Raw genomic sequence first — 15,726 nt, 5'->3', positions numbered from 1 at the left:
TTTCCTGGTTTCCCCCATGTACTACCTCCTCCAATAGACAAGGTTATCGGGTCTCTGTCTCTGCCTCTCAGCGCTGCGGGACCCAGGATGTACTGGGCAGCCTCTCTGAACCCAGCTGTGAACTCGGGGTGGGGCTGCAGGGCCAGACCAGGTCTAACTGGGTCGGGAGCGGAGGAGGCCTCTGAGTCAAATCTGAGATTGACCTTTGAAAGTGAGGAGCTGACTGAGTTCTGAAACTTGGAAGTGCCTGGCCTGTTCTGGGCTTGGCCTGTGATTTCTCTAAGAGCCCGAGTGGAGCAAGAAGGGCAGCCGCTGGGAGAGAGAAGGGGCCGCTGCTCTGAGCCCTGACTGCAGCGTGGGAGTGGGGAGGCGCCCCGAGAGGGTGGGCTCCAGGGGCTGAGCCACAGTCACTGCACCCCACAAGCTGGACCTCACAAGGTGGCCACTGTACGCACCAGGATGGCTGGTATGGCTGCTGCCCTGCAGAGCCCCATTGCCTCTTTTGACCGGGCAGTCTGGCTGCCTCGCTCCCCAGGTGGCCGTGGGAGGCACAGAAGCTCCAGGGCCTCAGCCCCGGCCTCAGCTCTGGCACACACCAGGGGATGGGGGCCTCCCCTCCTGACCCCGAGGGGCCTCAGCTCCTGGCTCCCATGTGGCCCCAGTTTCCAGCTGTGACCCCATCCTCGCCCTGGCAGGGCTGGGCCCCAGCAGGGGTAGTGCGACGCGATGCCCAGAGAGAGGAGTGTCTCCTGTTACTAAGCAGCAGGCTCAGGGCCAGAGAGGAGAGGGAAGGCCAGGCCTGGACCCGGGCATGTCTCCCACCTAAATAGCCAGCCACTCACTGCGCCCTAGGCAAGGGCAGTGCGCCCCTTCCACCCTAGACACTCTACCGCAGAGGCATCCCCTGCCTGCCCACAGCCATGCAGACCTGCTGCTCAGGCTCATCGCCCAGCATCCCCTGCTGGCCGCCGCACTGCCTCACTCAGCAGCCTTCTGTGGCTCCTCGCTGCCTCCGGGATGCAGTGGGAACCCTTCCGCGTGGCTTTGAGATCTGGCTTCATTGCTGTCCCGTCCCCTCAGCAGCACCCCCGGCCACACACATGGGGCTGGAGACTGCCCCCAGCATGTCGCACATGCGTCCAGGCTTTGCTCCCCGTTCAGGTCTGTAAATGCCCACCTACTGGGACCTGTGTCTCAAGTTCCAGAACACAGGCCACCTCCTCTGAAGGCCTGTGGTCACAGCAGGGCGAGCTCCTCTGCTTTGGAGTTGGCCCAGACCTCAGCCTCACCTCTTCCTAGCTGGACACTGGGCCCAGCACATATCCAACTCCCACCGGACTCAGGGAGCCTCTGCACCTACGTAAGGAGGGGGTCCTGCTGGGCAGGGCTGCCCTGGGGACAAGAGGAGGCAGGAGCTGGGAAGGCCCTGCACACATCTGCATGGGGGCCATGAGCTGGGGATCAAAGTTTAACACTTCCTAAGCACAAAAAAGGTCCTAAGCTGGAGATTGTCACTGCATGCTGTAAGAAGGAGCAGGTTACATTACTAGGCCATCTGGAGGTCAAGGGAGCATTTTTTCTTTAAAAATGCAAATTTTGTATTTTAAAATAATTTATATTTGGAAAAGGCAAACCCTTTTCTCCCATGACACTTTAAAAAAATCTCAAAAAAATCTCATACAATGTCTGTGGTTGGGCATATTTCCCCTTTCAGTCTGGCTGCCAGGAAGCTCTGGACAAGCTGTTCAAACAAACCTCTCCCTTTTTTTATTCTGCTGTATAACTTTTGACTACTAGTCTAGATTTAACTGTAACAGTACTATTTGTGGAGCAAATTCTCAAAAATTCAATGAATCCAGACCTCAGAGGGAGAGGAAGTTTTGAATGACGGACTCTCAGCCGGCCCCCAAAGGGACAGCGTCACCAGCTAGTGCTGCTTCGAGCTTGGCTCCCCCAGGGATAAAGGCTCCACCTCATTTCAGAGAGTAAAAGTATTACCTGCCCCTGAAGCCAAAGCTGACCCTGGGAGGCTGGAGGTGCGATCCCCTCTGTAGGGGCGTCCTAGCTGACAAGGAGGGTAGGAGGAGGGTGTTCAGTAGGGGAGAGGAAATCAACTAGGGGCAAGGGGCCGGCTCTGGAAACCAGCACAGACTGCTCCTTGGTTCTGTGACGTGCGGCCCTGGCACCAGGGAACCAGTGACCGTGGCACACGGGATGGGCTCTGAAAACCTCGCTTCTGCAGCGGCAGGTCCCAGAGTGCTGGGCCCCTGCCCAGTCCCTGCGGTGCCTCTCTGGCCTCGAAGAGCCCCGAGCCTGCCCTCCAGCCCAGGTGGTGACCCTCCAACTGGCAGGTGTTCTGCAGGAGCCACCTCCTGCTGCTTCATCTAAAAGCATGTGCTGAGCACCCACTGCAGACACACCCTGGCCTAGCTCCTGGGCGGTGCAGCAGTTAGCCCGAGAGCCCTGGCCACAGCACCCTGAGTTCAAGGCTTGCTAATGGCTCTCCCACAGGGCTCGGGACCGTCTGCAAGGAGCTACAGGGAGCTGAGTGTGTGCTGCAGGGAGGGGACCAGGAGGAGGCCCGGCTTCCTAGAGGAGGCAGGCTAGAGTGGGCTGAGAGCGGGAGAGGAAGTGGGGTGTGAAAGCAGGAGTGACAATGGGGTGGCTGCTCGGCCTGTGCAAAGGCCCAGGGGCAGGAGTGCCGGGAGATGTCTGTCCCTCTTCCCTCCCTTTCCTTGTCATAAGACTCATTTCTGTCTCCTCTGCTTTGGGTCCCTGCCCCTTGCCCAGCCCCCTCCCAGGCTCTGCAGGCCCACCACCCAGCTCAGCCCCTGCCCCTCTGCCGCTGACACCCACTTACTCCAGAGGCCCTGGGTCAGGCACGCGCTGCCACCCACGGACTTGGGCAGGGAGCACTTCTGGCACATGCATTCCTTCCCGTTGAAGGTCACTCGGTCCCCAGGCGGAAACGGCACCCTGAAACAAGAGAGTGCATTAGCAGCCAGACCACCGTCCGCTGTTCTCTTGGCGGGGAGCCCCCCAAGGTGGCCTGCCACCGCCTCCCCCAGGACTCATGGAGACAAGTGCCATCTCTCCATCCGGGCACTGGTGCATCCCTGCTGTGCAACCTCAGGCAGGTCACTGACAACTTAGCCTCAGTTTCCTCACCGTACAAACAGGCAGAATCGCAGTGTGGGGTGCAGCACAGTGAGGCCGGCCCAGAGCCTGGCATAGGGCAGTCACTCAGCTGGTCCAAACCATGGCCTCCGCTGACCACCCAGGAAGCTTTGTCTGCATCGGTTCTATAGTAATGGCAGCAGCTACCACTTCTAGAACACCTGCTATGTGCCAGGTGACAGGCACTATGACTGATCCCTAAAATGCACACAGGACGTCTGTCCAAATTGGTGTTTGCTTCATATTTTCCCTAAAGGTGCAAAAACTGAAGTTCAGAGAGAATAGTTAACCTGTCCAAGGACACACAGCTGATGCATTTCAGAACCAGAGTCAAAGCAAGACCTGTCTGGCTCCAAAGCTCCATGGCTCACCCACTCGGGCTGTGGAGAAGGCAGTGCCCCTAAACGCATGCCGTGCAGACATCCGGGTCCTGCACGCTGGATCTTGCCTTTACTTAAGAGTTTGGCATGTTGGTCATCACGGATTCTTTTTGCATGGATTTCAATTTTTGAAAATATCATATTAAACTGTCATTTACCTTCACTGAGTTTTTGGCACCCCCTTCAATTCTGTATCTAAAGCGAGTGCCTCACTAGCCACACCCTTGTCTCAGCCCTGATGCAAGGTAAGGTTATTGGGCGGTTTGGGGGACAGGGGGCGGATGGAGGCTGGGTGGGGGCAGCAAAGGCCCAGCCCACGTCCGGCAGCCCCAAGGACTTCTCCTCGGGTGACCGAGAGAGAGGGAAGGCGGCTGCTACCTGGTGAGCTTGGGCCAGGCCACCTGTGAACCAGGGCTGGAAACATGACCTGAGTGTCCTGCCCATGTCCGCCCCTGCCACCTGCTGCCACTGAGCTCCCAGCAGCCCTGGGGCCACCTTTCCTGCCCCAGCTGAGCCTGGCTGGAGAACCTGCCCCCCAAGGCAGTAGCCTGCAGAATTGTCTGGACCAGGACATTCCCTTCCCCTGGTTAGACCATTGCTATCTCCCTTCCGCCTTCTTCAGGGCTGAAAACTATGCCTGGGACCATTGTTAATGAACAGGTCATTGTTAATGAAGAAGGGAGGGCTGGAGTGACCAGATGAATGACAAGGCCGAGCAGGGCCACCTCCCCAGCTTCGCAGCCATCTGATGCCATCTCTGTGTTAACTGTGTTAGTGCTGGGCCCTGCCTGCCTCCCTCTTAGTGTCCTGAAACTGGTCTGGTAATGGAAGTCTTGGGACACAGTGGGAGTCCCACACCACCCCTGGGTGCACACCGAGGACCGCTGACTGTGTGACCCAGAGCAAGTTACTTAACTTCTCTGAGTTCCTGGTTCGCACCTGTAAAATGGGACTAAAAACACCCGTGGCCCAGGATTGCTCCTCATCCTTCCACCCACCCATCCACGGGGCTTACTGTGTGGAAAGCTCTAGCATACTTCTTGGGAACAGGAGGGGTTGAATAAATGGAAGCTATTATTTTGTTCATTCAACTTTATTGAAGTGTGTTTTGATAAATGTACACACTCATGTAACCATCACCACAGTAATGACATGAGACATTTTGTCTGCTGCAGAAGGTTCCCCGCAGCTGTCTACAATCACCCCACCACCTCCACCCCGGCCCCGAGCAACCAGATGGGCATTCTGTCACCACGGATTCGTGTCGCCCTTTCTGGAGCTGCGCACGACTGGAACCACACAGGACGTCATCTTCAGCGTCTCGCTCGGCACCATGTTTCTGAGCTCCACTCACTTCGGTGCACACACCCAAGTACACTCCTGGGGCTGAGCGGGGTTCCATCACACGAGGGGGCACAACTGGTGTTCCGCTCACTGGTGAAGGCTATTTGCATTCTTTGCAGTTTGGGGTTGTTACAAACAAAGCTTCTAAGAATATCTGCGGACAAGTCTTTCTGTAGATGTGTGCCTTCACTTCTCTTGGGTAAATACCAAGAGTGGAATTACTGGGTCGTAAGTTAACTCTGTGTTTAACTATAAAAAGCCACCAAACCGCTTTCCGTAGAGGCCGCCCTGCTTGGCATTCCTGCAAGCAGTGTATGAGAGTTCCCTCTGCTTCGAATCCTCACCAGCACCTGACGTCACCCACCTCTGGTTTCAGCCGTTCTAGTGTGGCCGTCGAACGGTACTTCCATGTACTTTCATTCGCATTCCCCTGATGACTTAACGATGTTAAGCGCTGGTTCACGTGTTTATCGACGGCGCAGTGATGGATGAGAACACTGCGATATTCTTCTGTTTCGTTGTCGGGAATGTTTTTTCTATTGCTGTTTTTCTTCTTTCGATTTCTTATTCCGACTTTTCAGAAGTTTGGTTATGATGGACTTGGAAGGTTTCTGTTGTGTTTATTCTGCTTGTGGTTCATTGAGATTCTTGGATCCACGGTTTACATCAAATTTGGGGATTTTTCAAGCATCATTTCTTCAGTTTTTTTCGGTCTTCTCCTATTCCCTGTCCTCCCATCCCAAGCAAGACAGACGGATTGACCTACATGCCCGGATCACTGGGCCTGTTTTCATGTTCTTCAGCACTTTTCCTCTCTTCGCTTTAGTTCGAAGAGTTCCTGCTGTTCTGTCTTCCTGTTCACTAGTCTTTTCCTCTACAAATACCCAATCTACTGCTGACTCCTGTACAGGAATTTTCAGGTCTAGAAATTCCATTCGGTTTCTTTCCACAGCGCCCATGACACTCCTACTAATGTTCACATTTTCCTTTAAACACTTAAACGCGTTTGTTTCCCTTACTGTCTTAAAGTCGTGATCTGCTAATCTCACCGCTGCTCTCATTTCTGGAACTATCGCTACTGACCGATCTTCCCTGGCTTTGAGTCGCACTTTCCAGCTTCTTTGACCTGTAACATTTGGTAGGACGTTGGACATCGTCATTTATGTTGTTGAATGCTGTCTTTTTTTTATCTTCCTACAAGAGTCGGGCTGTTCTGGGCCCAGGCAGGTCAGCAAGGCCATGTGGAGGCTTGCTCGTGTACTTGCTTAAGGCAGGCTGGCAGCAGCCTCTGCTCTGGGTCTGTTCCGCCCCACTGAGGAGGCACGGCCCTTCTGGTGTCCGCACTGCACACCCGGGTGTTCAGCGGGGGGTCCCCACCCGGCCAGAACCTGGGTGTCTCCCAGCCCTGGGAGCTGTTTAGCCTGCAGCAGCCTGGTCACTCCCTGTCCCACCTCGTGAAATGTCGCGGCTTCCTACTCCGTCAAAGGCTCGACGGCTCCTCTACCCGGCTCTCTGATGTCGCTCTGCGAAGCCCCGTCCCCTCTGACAGGCTGCCCCTGCCTCCCAGGTCACTGTCTCCTGGCGCCGCGAAAGCACCGCTCTCCTGGGTCCCCTCTGCCTGTACTGCGCCGGGGAGCTGCCTCCAGGCCGAGAGCTGGGCTGCAAGGCCCTCCGCACTCCTCTCCTCCGTCTAGTCCTGAGCTGCCTGTTCTCCAAGGCCGGAAAACAGCTGTTCCATACATTTTGTCCAGCTTTTTAGTTGTTTTTAGTGGGTGGTAAGGCCAGTCCCAGTTGCTGCAGCATGACAGAGGTCTCTGCTATTATTTTTAAAATAGCAGATTACCTAGAGATGATCTTTCAAACCAACTGTGATGTGTCAGCCCTTGTCTCTAAGCTACATGCACAGAAATCAAACATTCAAGTAGCCCTTGGGGGAAATCTGACCCCCACACACTGTAATGACCCAGTGACTCTGTCATCAGCAATGTCCCCTGTCACTGTCCTTCTCTCTCAGCAGTCCCCGGACAGCGGCTTTGCTTTCTGACTGGTGCATGTGCTGTAACTACAGACAATGCTTTGGAAACAACACCCAAAAAGTCCCCTTTAAACTGGGTGTGGTGAGACACAGAGAACAGAGTAGAAAATAAACTCTGGGTTTTTTTTATATTCTTTGTTTTTAGAAATGGAACAACCCCCTAGGAGCCATGGGAGGGCGAGAGAGAGGGTACCCACATGGGAAAGCTGCCTCTGGCCTCTGTGCCCAGTGCCCAGAGATGCAGGGCAGAGAAGGGAGCTGCGTATGGCTGCCAGGGGCAGGATCTCAGTCTGTCTCCAGGGATCGTGTGCTGCGCCCCTGCTCTATGCCTGGCACTGGGACAGAGGGCTCAGCCCCAGCCTGTGCCTGCCCGGAGCCCACATCAGGCAGCTCCAGGGCCATGCTGGCACAGTACTGTGCGGGCCCGGGAGCAATGGGACAGGGTGCAGCAGGGGCCATGAGGCCCAGGGGGAGGCACTCTTGTTGCACTGCGGTGCTCCTAGCAGCTGAGCCCTGTGGGGTCTGAGCGGACGATCACCAGGTCACCAGTGCCCGCCCCACGCCTGGCCCGTGTACACTTTTAGAAAAGCCTGGATGAGTGAGTGAATGAACGAGTGGGTGAGTGAAGGAAAGGAGAAAGGAACCAGACCGGACTGTGAAGGTCCTCTCCCCCGGGCTGAGGAGCTTGGGCGCAGAAGGAGCGGCAGCAGAGGGAGGCGGGAACCCTGGTCCAGAGGCCGTGGCGAGACTCCAGGCCGGCAGGTTCCGAGGCCTCAGTGTGGGCAGGGGCTGGGCAGATGCTGGAAAGGAAGGGACCCTGGAAGGCACCCCTAGAAGGGGCTCATGCACCTGGTGGGTTGGGCGGTGGTGTCACCCACAGGCCCAGGGCAAGGGGAGAAAGGGGCAAGGTGTGCAGATGGGATGTGCCGGGATGGCTGAGTGGGTGGGCAGGCAGAGACCGAAGCACGGACCCTGCGGGCACCACTGTGAGGGAAGGAGCCTGAGGGGGATGTGGGCACAGAGAGGAGCTGGCCAAGGGCCCAGAGGAACAGGACAGACACCCTGCCCAGAAGCCACAGGAAGCCATGCGTTGGCGGCCTCAGAACCTGCTGGCCTCTACGACTCCCAGGAAGATGGCCCAGCTCTGTGCTGTGGGCAGGGAAAGGGCCTGCAGGGGCTGGGACTGGATGGCAGCCCTTGGTGCCCAGCCACCCAGTGCCCACCTGCCATTTCTTGGCTGGCACCCTCTCCCTTCCCCGGCTGTGACCCAATGGAGGGAGGGAGGGCGGCCGGGCAGGAGGCAGGCAGTGCCAGGGGTGGAAGTAGGGGACTGGCTGGCCTCACTCACCGGCAGGAGGCACACACGAAGCAGTTGGGGTGGTAGGTCTTGCCCAGGGCTGACACCACCTCACCCTCAATGAACTGGTCGCAGCTGAAGCAGCGGGTCCCGTACAGCCGCTGGTAATCCAACGTGCAGATGTACTCGCCCTGCCGCACGAAGAAGCCGCCCTCGGCCAGGTCACAGCCGCATGCTGGGGAGAGCGCATGGTCAGCAGAGTGGTAACCACCTCCTGGCTCTAACGGGCCCTGGAGGACGCCCCACACCCCACCTCTGACACAGGCCTAGGGGCAAACTCAGGGTGACTCACTGAACCCCTAGGGGGCCAGGCTCCAGACAGACCTGATCTCTGGCGCCTCAGCCTAGAGTTGAGTGGACTGTCTTATGGAAGCTTCCAGAAAGGGTCAACAACTTGGAACAAGCAGCAGCCCGAGCTAAGGGACCAGCGCAGCCTCCCTCTCTCACTGGGGCGCCCCCCGAGCCTCCCTGAGCCACCAGGGACGAGCACTGATGCCCCACACACCTGTCGGCTATGCCAGGTGATGAGGAAGGTGCTGAATACCTGAGCACCTACTATGAGCCAGGCAGTGTGGAGGACAGCTGCATCCCCGCGCTTGCCCCGCCGCGCACAGTGAGGCTTCCTGATCCCCACCCCACCCTGCTGCATCCCCACGTCCTTGATGTCTGTCTCCCACAGTGTGGACAACGCCAGAACCCCTGAGAGGCAGAACTCTGCAGGCACTCGAACACGAGTCCTTTGGTTCCCTGACCCTTAACAACACACGCCTCCTGCCCCAGGACGCTGGGCCTGGAGCCTGGAGGGTAGGAGAACTCAGCTGGCGGGGGACGGGGTGCCTTTCTTCAGGATAGCCTGCCAGTTGGTGTCCAGGCCCCCCGCCTGTTCACCCCATGCACTCCCCACCCAGCCCCAGGGGCCCGTGGGGGCCACACACAGCTTCAGAGGGGGCAGCCTATGCCTGCCCTGGCCGGCCCCAGTCCCTCCCTTCCGGAGGCCCAGAGGACCCCCTGCGGCCCCAGCGCCGGGTCCTTGTGCGTCACAGCCCCCAAGCCAGAGCCCTGAAACACCATGAAGCCCTCAGACAGTTCTGAATCAACACCTTAAAGTCTTCATCAAAACACTAACTGATTACAAAGGAAGTCATTTCTGCTGAATTCTAAGTATTGACCCATTTAAATCCAGCTGCCACGTTGCCCTTCGGCACATCCGCTGGAATGCTGGCACCTAAGCAAGACCGCCAACGTCCACTTACAAAGCCCACAGCCAAGTTCTCAGTAAAGGTGGAAAGTTCACGTGTGTCCCCTCTGTGCTGCAAGGTCCACTGCCACCCCACCGCCAAAAACGGAATGCAAATGTATTTTAAGACAGAAAGTGCCCTATCGTGCTGTCTAAAACAAAAAATTCCAGAGTCAATGTGGAAACTGATTTATTGGAAATTTCTTGTGGTCACAGGCTCTAAATATTTAAATATTCTGGATTGAGGTATTATTACAATAGGAGTACAACACACATGTTACACACGTTGGTAAGTTGTTACTAAATGTACCAAGTAAGTCCTCTCTGCACACAGCTCTTGGTGACAAGGATGGGGACCCGGGGGTTGCTCCTGGCAGCTTGCTGAGACCAGACTTTTGAACTGCGCCTTTGTTTGGCACCCAGGGAGTCTGGGGGGCGAGAGGCAGCCAGCAGCCTCCCCCGGCCACGGGTGCCCTCTCAGGAAGGCCAGGTTTCAGAACAGCATCCGTGGAAGTCCGTAGTCTGGAAGCTGCATCTCCGCAGTCTCCAGGGTGTCCGGTCAGCAGCAAGGCCTCCAGCTTGGGTGCCATCAGCGCTCAGGACCCGCCACCCACCCGCCACCTGGGGAGTCCAGGCAGCCACCCCTCAGCTCAGCTCCCATCTCCCACACAGGGGGAGGTCTCTCCTGGGTTCCCCGTCCCCCCAGCCCAGGCCACGTTCACAGGTGACAGCCCTGCCATGCATGGAATGTCATTCCATGTCTCCAGGGAGATGCCAGCTCTTCAGACAAGGTGAGACGCAAGCTGTGTGGCTGACAGCACAGATGCCAGAGCTGCCCAGATTTAGATCCCGCCTCCACGTGGGCACTGCTCTGGGTGCCGTGAGCAGGTTCCCTAACATCTCTGGGCCTCTGTCCCTGCACCTGGAACCAGGGCTGACCGAGAGCAGCAGCACAGAGGGGCCACGAGCTAGTATGGCGTGAGCCCCGACCGTGCAGGGCCTCCGTCCAGGCAGGGACTGTACTGGCTTCACTCTGAGAGGACAGAGGCTGGTACCAGGTCCCATGTGCTTCTCCACACCAGCCTGAGGGTAAAAAGCCCTCATATAACCTTGCACCCTGGGGCAGGCCAAGCAGACGTGCCCGCATGTGGAGAGAATAGACTAGCTGGTGCCTTCTGGGGGAATCGGTGCCTTTTTCGGTAAACGCTGCCTGTAGCAAGACAGCTGTGGAGCGGTAGGATGGCTCCCGGACACCCTCCGTGGGCTGCTTCTCCAGTCTTCGTGAGCACGTGTTGGTTGATTGTCCTTGAAGGAGAAAAATGTGAAGATGGATGTAGTGCCCGTTGAAACAATGCAGGTCTACGTCACGAAGGCCCCGGACAGCAGTCAGAACAGTTTTCCAGCCACACCTGCCGCAGGCTGGGCCCTGGCCAGTGCCATCTGCAGCAGCCCCAAGGGTGCTAAGGTCGAGGCCAGACAGTTAAAACCCAGACTTCTGCCTCCTAAAAATTAAGAGTCTAGCCTCACTAATAATTTAAAAAGTCCTAATCAACACAATATAGTATTACTATGTTTTATTTTGCTTATCAAATTAGCCAAGACTGATAAGGGAAGCAGGGCCATTGTGGGTGACCGAGGGTCGGCCCTTGGCGCTCACATAATATGGGCATTTATGAGGACCAGTCAGGAGGGCAGGCAGCAGTAGGAAGACAATTTCTGGAATACCATTTGGCACTGACTCTAAAGATTGTTAAAACCGCCCCTGCCCTTTGACCCAGCCATCTCTCTTCCAGCACATTATCCTGAGAAATAACTGGGAATATGCACTGAAGTTCAATTGCCCAGTGTTGACCTCAGCATCACTGCAAATGAGGTAAATAAATGCTGGGCTTTGGAGTCAGGCAGCCTGCATTTGAAGCCTCAATCCTGCCACTTTCCAGCTGTGTGACCTTGGGCATGTTACCTAAGCTCTCTGGGCCTCTGCATCCTCATCTGTAAAACAGAGAGAACCATACCCACGTCTCCTGGCTGTCCTAAGATACCAGTGTGGTACCCAGGGCTGGAATTGATGTAGGTGTTCAGCAGCAGGGGACGGCCAAGTTTCCTGTGGGCCTTGCAGTTGGAAGAATTGGGGCAGACCCTGAGAACTCACAGGAGGGACAAAGGGCTTCTGCGGTCAGTGACAGTGAAAAACCAGGATACACAAATGTGTATACAGCGTGACTTCAGATTCAAGAGGACTCAGACAGGGGACAAGATCGGAAGGAGGGATGCCAGAGCCCGGCCAGCGGTTCCTGGGGCCGCCTTCCCCTCTCCTGTGGTGGGGGAGGAAGAGGGACTCCAGGCATGCACCCCCATGTGCGGCAAGCTGGCCTGGGGGTCACGGGGCCATGCCAGCCCTGGTTCTGTCTTCAGCTCAGCCTCTGACCCTCCACATGTGACACAGGCCTGAGTCAGCGGATTCCCTCCCCTGGTGACCTCATGCAGCTCTGGCATGTGACCTGTGGTCCCTGGAGCATGGGTGGGGCTGTGCAGAACGTGTGTCCTGGGCCACGGACAAGGCCCACCTGTCCGGAGCTCTACTTTCGTTCTGGAAGCCCTGGTCAGTTTCTCATCGATGCCCCGGGAGCACCCCAAAAGGGGAAATGCTGGCATTTGCACATTCCATTGTCACCCCCAGTGCCCAGAACTGCTTTCCACGTGGCTACTCATAGTCCCCACATGGATATGTCCCTGTGCACAACTGCACCCACCGTTACCAAGTCACAGGCGGGGCTGGCGGCCCCCTCGCCAGGCACACAGCCTTCCTTCCCACTACCGTGGACCTGCACCGTCCCGCTGCTGCCCCCTCGGAGCGCGCCTGCTTCCCTGTGGTCCTGGGCTGTGGCCTCACCTGCCCATCATTTCAGAGTCAGGGCCTGAGTTCCCAGGGCATTATGGGCAGGGCTACCGAGCACCACAGCGCTCAAAGCACAGACTGAGGCCACACACGGGTCAAGAGGACCAGATTCAGTTTTCAAGGCAAATTTCAAGTTGTTGGTAAAAATGGCAGAGCCTTATTTTTTCTTGAAGGACCTACTCTGTGCCGGGTGTGTGACATGTTTACATCTTATGTGTATCCCCATTTTTTAGGGTGAAGATAGAGATGGTTGTTTTTCCAGATTTGTCCAGAAAAGGTGACGTGATCAGATGTCCTCAGGCTCTTGCCTCAGACGCCATGTGCCCGAGCCGCCCCCCCTCCCGCCCCGGCCCCTGTGTCAGCAGGGCGACCGTGGTCCGTGGAAACAGGACGGCCAGAGCGCTCCTCTGATCCTCTCCCGCGGCAGGCGGCCGGCCGAGGTCCTCACAAGGAGCTCCCCTCCCACCCCAGCCCTTACTGTCTGCTTCGGACACCCGCCCTGCTGCTCCCAGACCTGCCAGCCTCGCTCTACGCGTCAGTGGCACTGTCCTAGCTGATCTCTGGCTGCAACACTTCACTCACCTCCCTCAAGCCTTCTCTCAAAGGGCACCTTCTCTGTGAAGCCCACCCTGATTACCCCATTTGAAACAGTAACTCCTCCAGCACGCTGACCCACGCCTTCACCTGTCCCTGTCCTTTCCTAGCCCGTCACTTTCCAGCAGATGGTCAGATGTACCTACTCTACCCAGTGTTCCCTGTCTCCCTGTCCTAGACCGTGATCGCCACGAGGACGAGGGTGCCTGGTTCCGTTCACGGGCGCATCCCGACACGCCGAACCACTTGTTCAGAATCACATGGGGGCGCGCCTGTCTGCGCTGTCAGATCTGCTTTGGTGCATCTGGCGACGTGCCCACACAGGGGTGGATGCAGCTGGTGCTGGTGGACGTGCGACGCAGGTCCGGCCAGTGACTCACACTGGAAGTCTCTGGGGGGTCCCCGGGAAAGGGCCCCTTTGCCTGGTCAAACCCCTCCTCAGTCCCTTCCTGGGTCAGGCGCCGCTGACCGGGGAACTGATGCTTGGGGCTACAGCAGCCATCTTGGGACCCTGAGGCGCAGCCCTGCTGAGAAGCGCAGGACAAGGCGGGAGAGGGGGCAGCTGGGGGTAGAGAAGCGGAGACAGATTTCGGAGTGACCTTGGTGGGCTGTTAAATCAGCTGAGTCTGGGGGTGAGGGGCCACCTGCAGGCTTCATGTCCAGATGATACATGTCAGTGCTGTTTAAGACATTGTGAGTAGGTCTCTTCATTCATCCCAAAGCCCCTGCAGGGTTCACAGACAGCATTTTCAAAGAGCCTGGAGAGAAGCTAGGACCACCTAATCCTCAGGCAAACACATCTTTTGTTAAAGCGGCAGGAAATCTCAGGGGCTCCATGTCCTTCTTCAGCCCGGGCAGCAGAGGTGCCACTCAAGGAGGGCAGGGTCCCCACTGCATCCGCAGGGCCGACAAGGCGCCCGTCAGACAGTGAGACTCAGTCCCTGGCTGTGGCGGAGGGTGTGGAACTGTAGGTCCCAGGCTCCGGACCCCCCACCACGACGGCAACCTGCTCAGCAGCCGCCAGGGACCAAGGCTGAGTCCAGGCGCCCACCTGTCTCCTCTCTCCCACCAAGACTGGTGAGGAAGGTGCTTCAGCTACTCCCAATCTGCTCAGGAGGCTGAACCTCCGAGGACACCACGGGGAGGGCGCACCGGGGGCAGCTCCCCTCCTACACACCAGGCGATGGGCTGATGGGCTGATTCTAGGATCTCATTAGTGCCCTTTGCTGCATTCCTAAGGTCTGCTCCCACAGACAATCCTTTTAATCACAGTGGGCCTTTCCCTTTGTCTTTTAAAATAAGCTTGTAGAAACAGCCCCCTAATGGATTTTGCTTTTCTGAAATGTAGCAAATGCGTTTTTGTGCAGAGAAGAAAAAATTGAACCATTGAACTGTACGAATCCCACACTGGCCTGAGCAGCTCTGATAAGGAAAGACCTCACTGGCACCGACTCAGCCTAATTCTAGGGCCCAAGAGGGCGGCATAGACTCACCGGCAGAGCCAGGTGGGTGGCCTCTTGTTTACGGAAATGCTAAGTTTGCCATTCTCACACCCACAGGGTCTGCTCTGTCTCCTCCCGGAAAACACGCTTCCTGGGTCATGCCCCTCCCTTCGTCTCCCCCCAAACTCTCCACAAGCCACTGTCCTGGGGGCACCCTGAGGCCCATTATCAGGCCCCTGGTAGCCTCCTTCAGGGTGGCAGTACACACCCAGGAGGGCAGGGTGCTCTGGAGAGAACTCCCCAGGGCTGAGCCAGGCTGTGGGTGCTATGGGAACCCTGGACCCAGGAGATTGTGGGGGCACCAGGTCACCCCAGTGATGCCCCTGCCAGCTGCCCAGGCCCATGCGTGCAGCTGCAGCCCCTTGGGGATGCAGGCGGGGGTTGGGCTCAGACCCAGGGTCCCAGGGCACTCCTACCCCTGCCAGAAATGGCACAGCCCCCGAGGGGTCCCAGGGTTGGCTGCACTGGCAGCCTCACCATCCTCCCCAAGTCACTGGCCCATGCCAGATCCCCCAGAACGCCCCTGTTGCACTCTGACCGCCTCCAGGTCCAGGAGGCATCGGGGCCATTTCTGGAGCACTCCGCCTGGAGGCAGAGGAGGCCTGGCTAGGGGTTTTGTTAGGCAGAAAGGAGTGAGATGAAAAGAGGGTGGGCCCAGCAAGAATGCAGGGAGTTGACCAGAGGAGCCCAGAGCCAGCAGGGACCCAGAGCTGACACCCTTGCAGTGTGCGCTCATCCTGCGTGCTCTGAGTCAGGGAGGGCCTAGAGACTTGCTCTAGCCAATGGAACGCAGGTGTGACAGGGCAGGGACACGGGACAGGCATCATGAGTAATTTTCCTAAAAGTGGTGAGAGGAACAGGAGAGGCTTATCTTAAATCTATGATTCCATTTTAAAAGCAGAGAGTTGAGAAGTTAGATTCCTAACATACTCTTTGGTAATCAGCCAGATCTTCGGGGAGGGCAGGCAGACCTAACTGGTAAATCCCCAGGGCTTGGGGGTAACCACTACCTTGGAGAAGAACAGGATCAGTAAATTCCTTGTGTTAAGTTTATCTTAGAGAATTATCTAGAGGACTGACCGTGGATAATGACATACGGTCTCTCACCAGAGACGGACATCATGAGACCGCGTGACAAGCCTACGGCCCCCCATCCCTTTACCTTTATCCCATTCTTGAAAGCCTTAAAAGAGAATCCTAG

General features: G+C 57.1%; 1 protein-coding gene across 25 annotated transcripts in view; it reads right to left on the bottom strand.

Annotated features, from left to right (window-relative positions):
- ABLIM2 (actin binding LIM protein family member 2) overlaps positions 1 to 15,726 on the bottom strand; it is a 142,208-nt gene that overhangs the window by 85,191 nt on the left and 41,291 nt on the right. For all 25 annotated transcript variants that reach the window (XR_012131893.1, XM_073238004.1, XM_073238021.1 and 22 more), the window contains exons 3-4: positions 8,285 to 8,468; positions 2,861 to 2,976 (exon numbers count right to left, since the gene is read on the bottom strand). Coding sequence is in view for 24 of the 25 variants with exons in the window: in XM_073238004.1 (XP_073094105.1) it covers positions 2,861 to 2,976; positions 8,285 to 8,468 (300 nt within the window). In the remaining variant the exon portion in view is untranslated. The remainder of the gene's footprint in view (positions 1 to 2,860; positions 2,977 to 8,284; positions 8,469 to 15,726) is intronic.

Source organism: Manis javanica, chromosome 5 (assembly GCF_040802235.1).
Source record: "Manis javanica isolate MJ-LG chromosome 5, MJ_LKY, whole genome shotgun sequence".
In the NCBI taxonomy this organism is placed as follows: domain Eukaryota; kingdom Metazoa; phylum Chordata; class Mammalia; order Pholidota; family Manidae; genus Manis; species Manis javanica.
The sequence above is the reverse complement of the archived record's forward strand: the minus strand, read 5'-3'. Positions and strand labels throughout refer to the sequence as shown.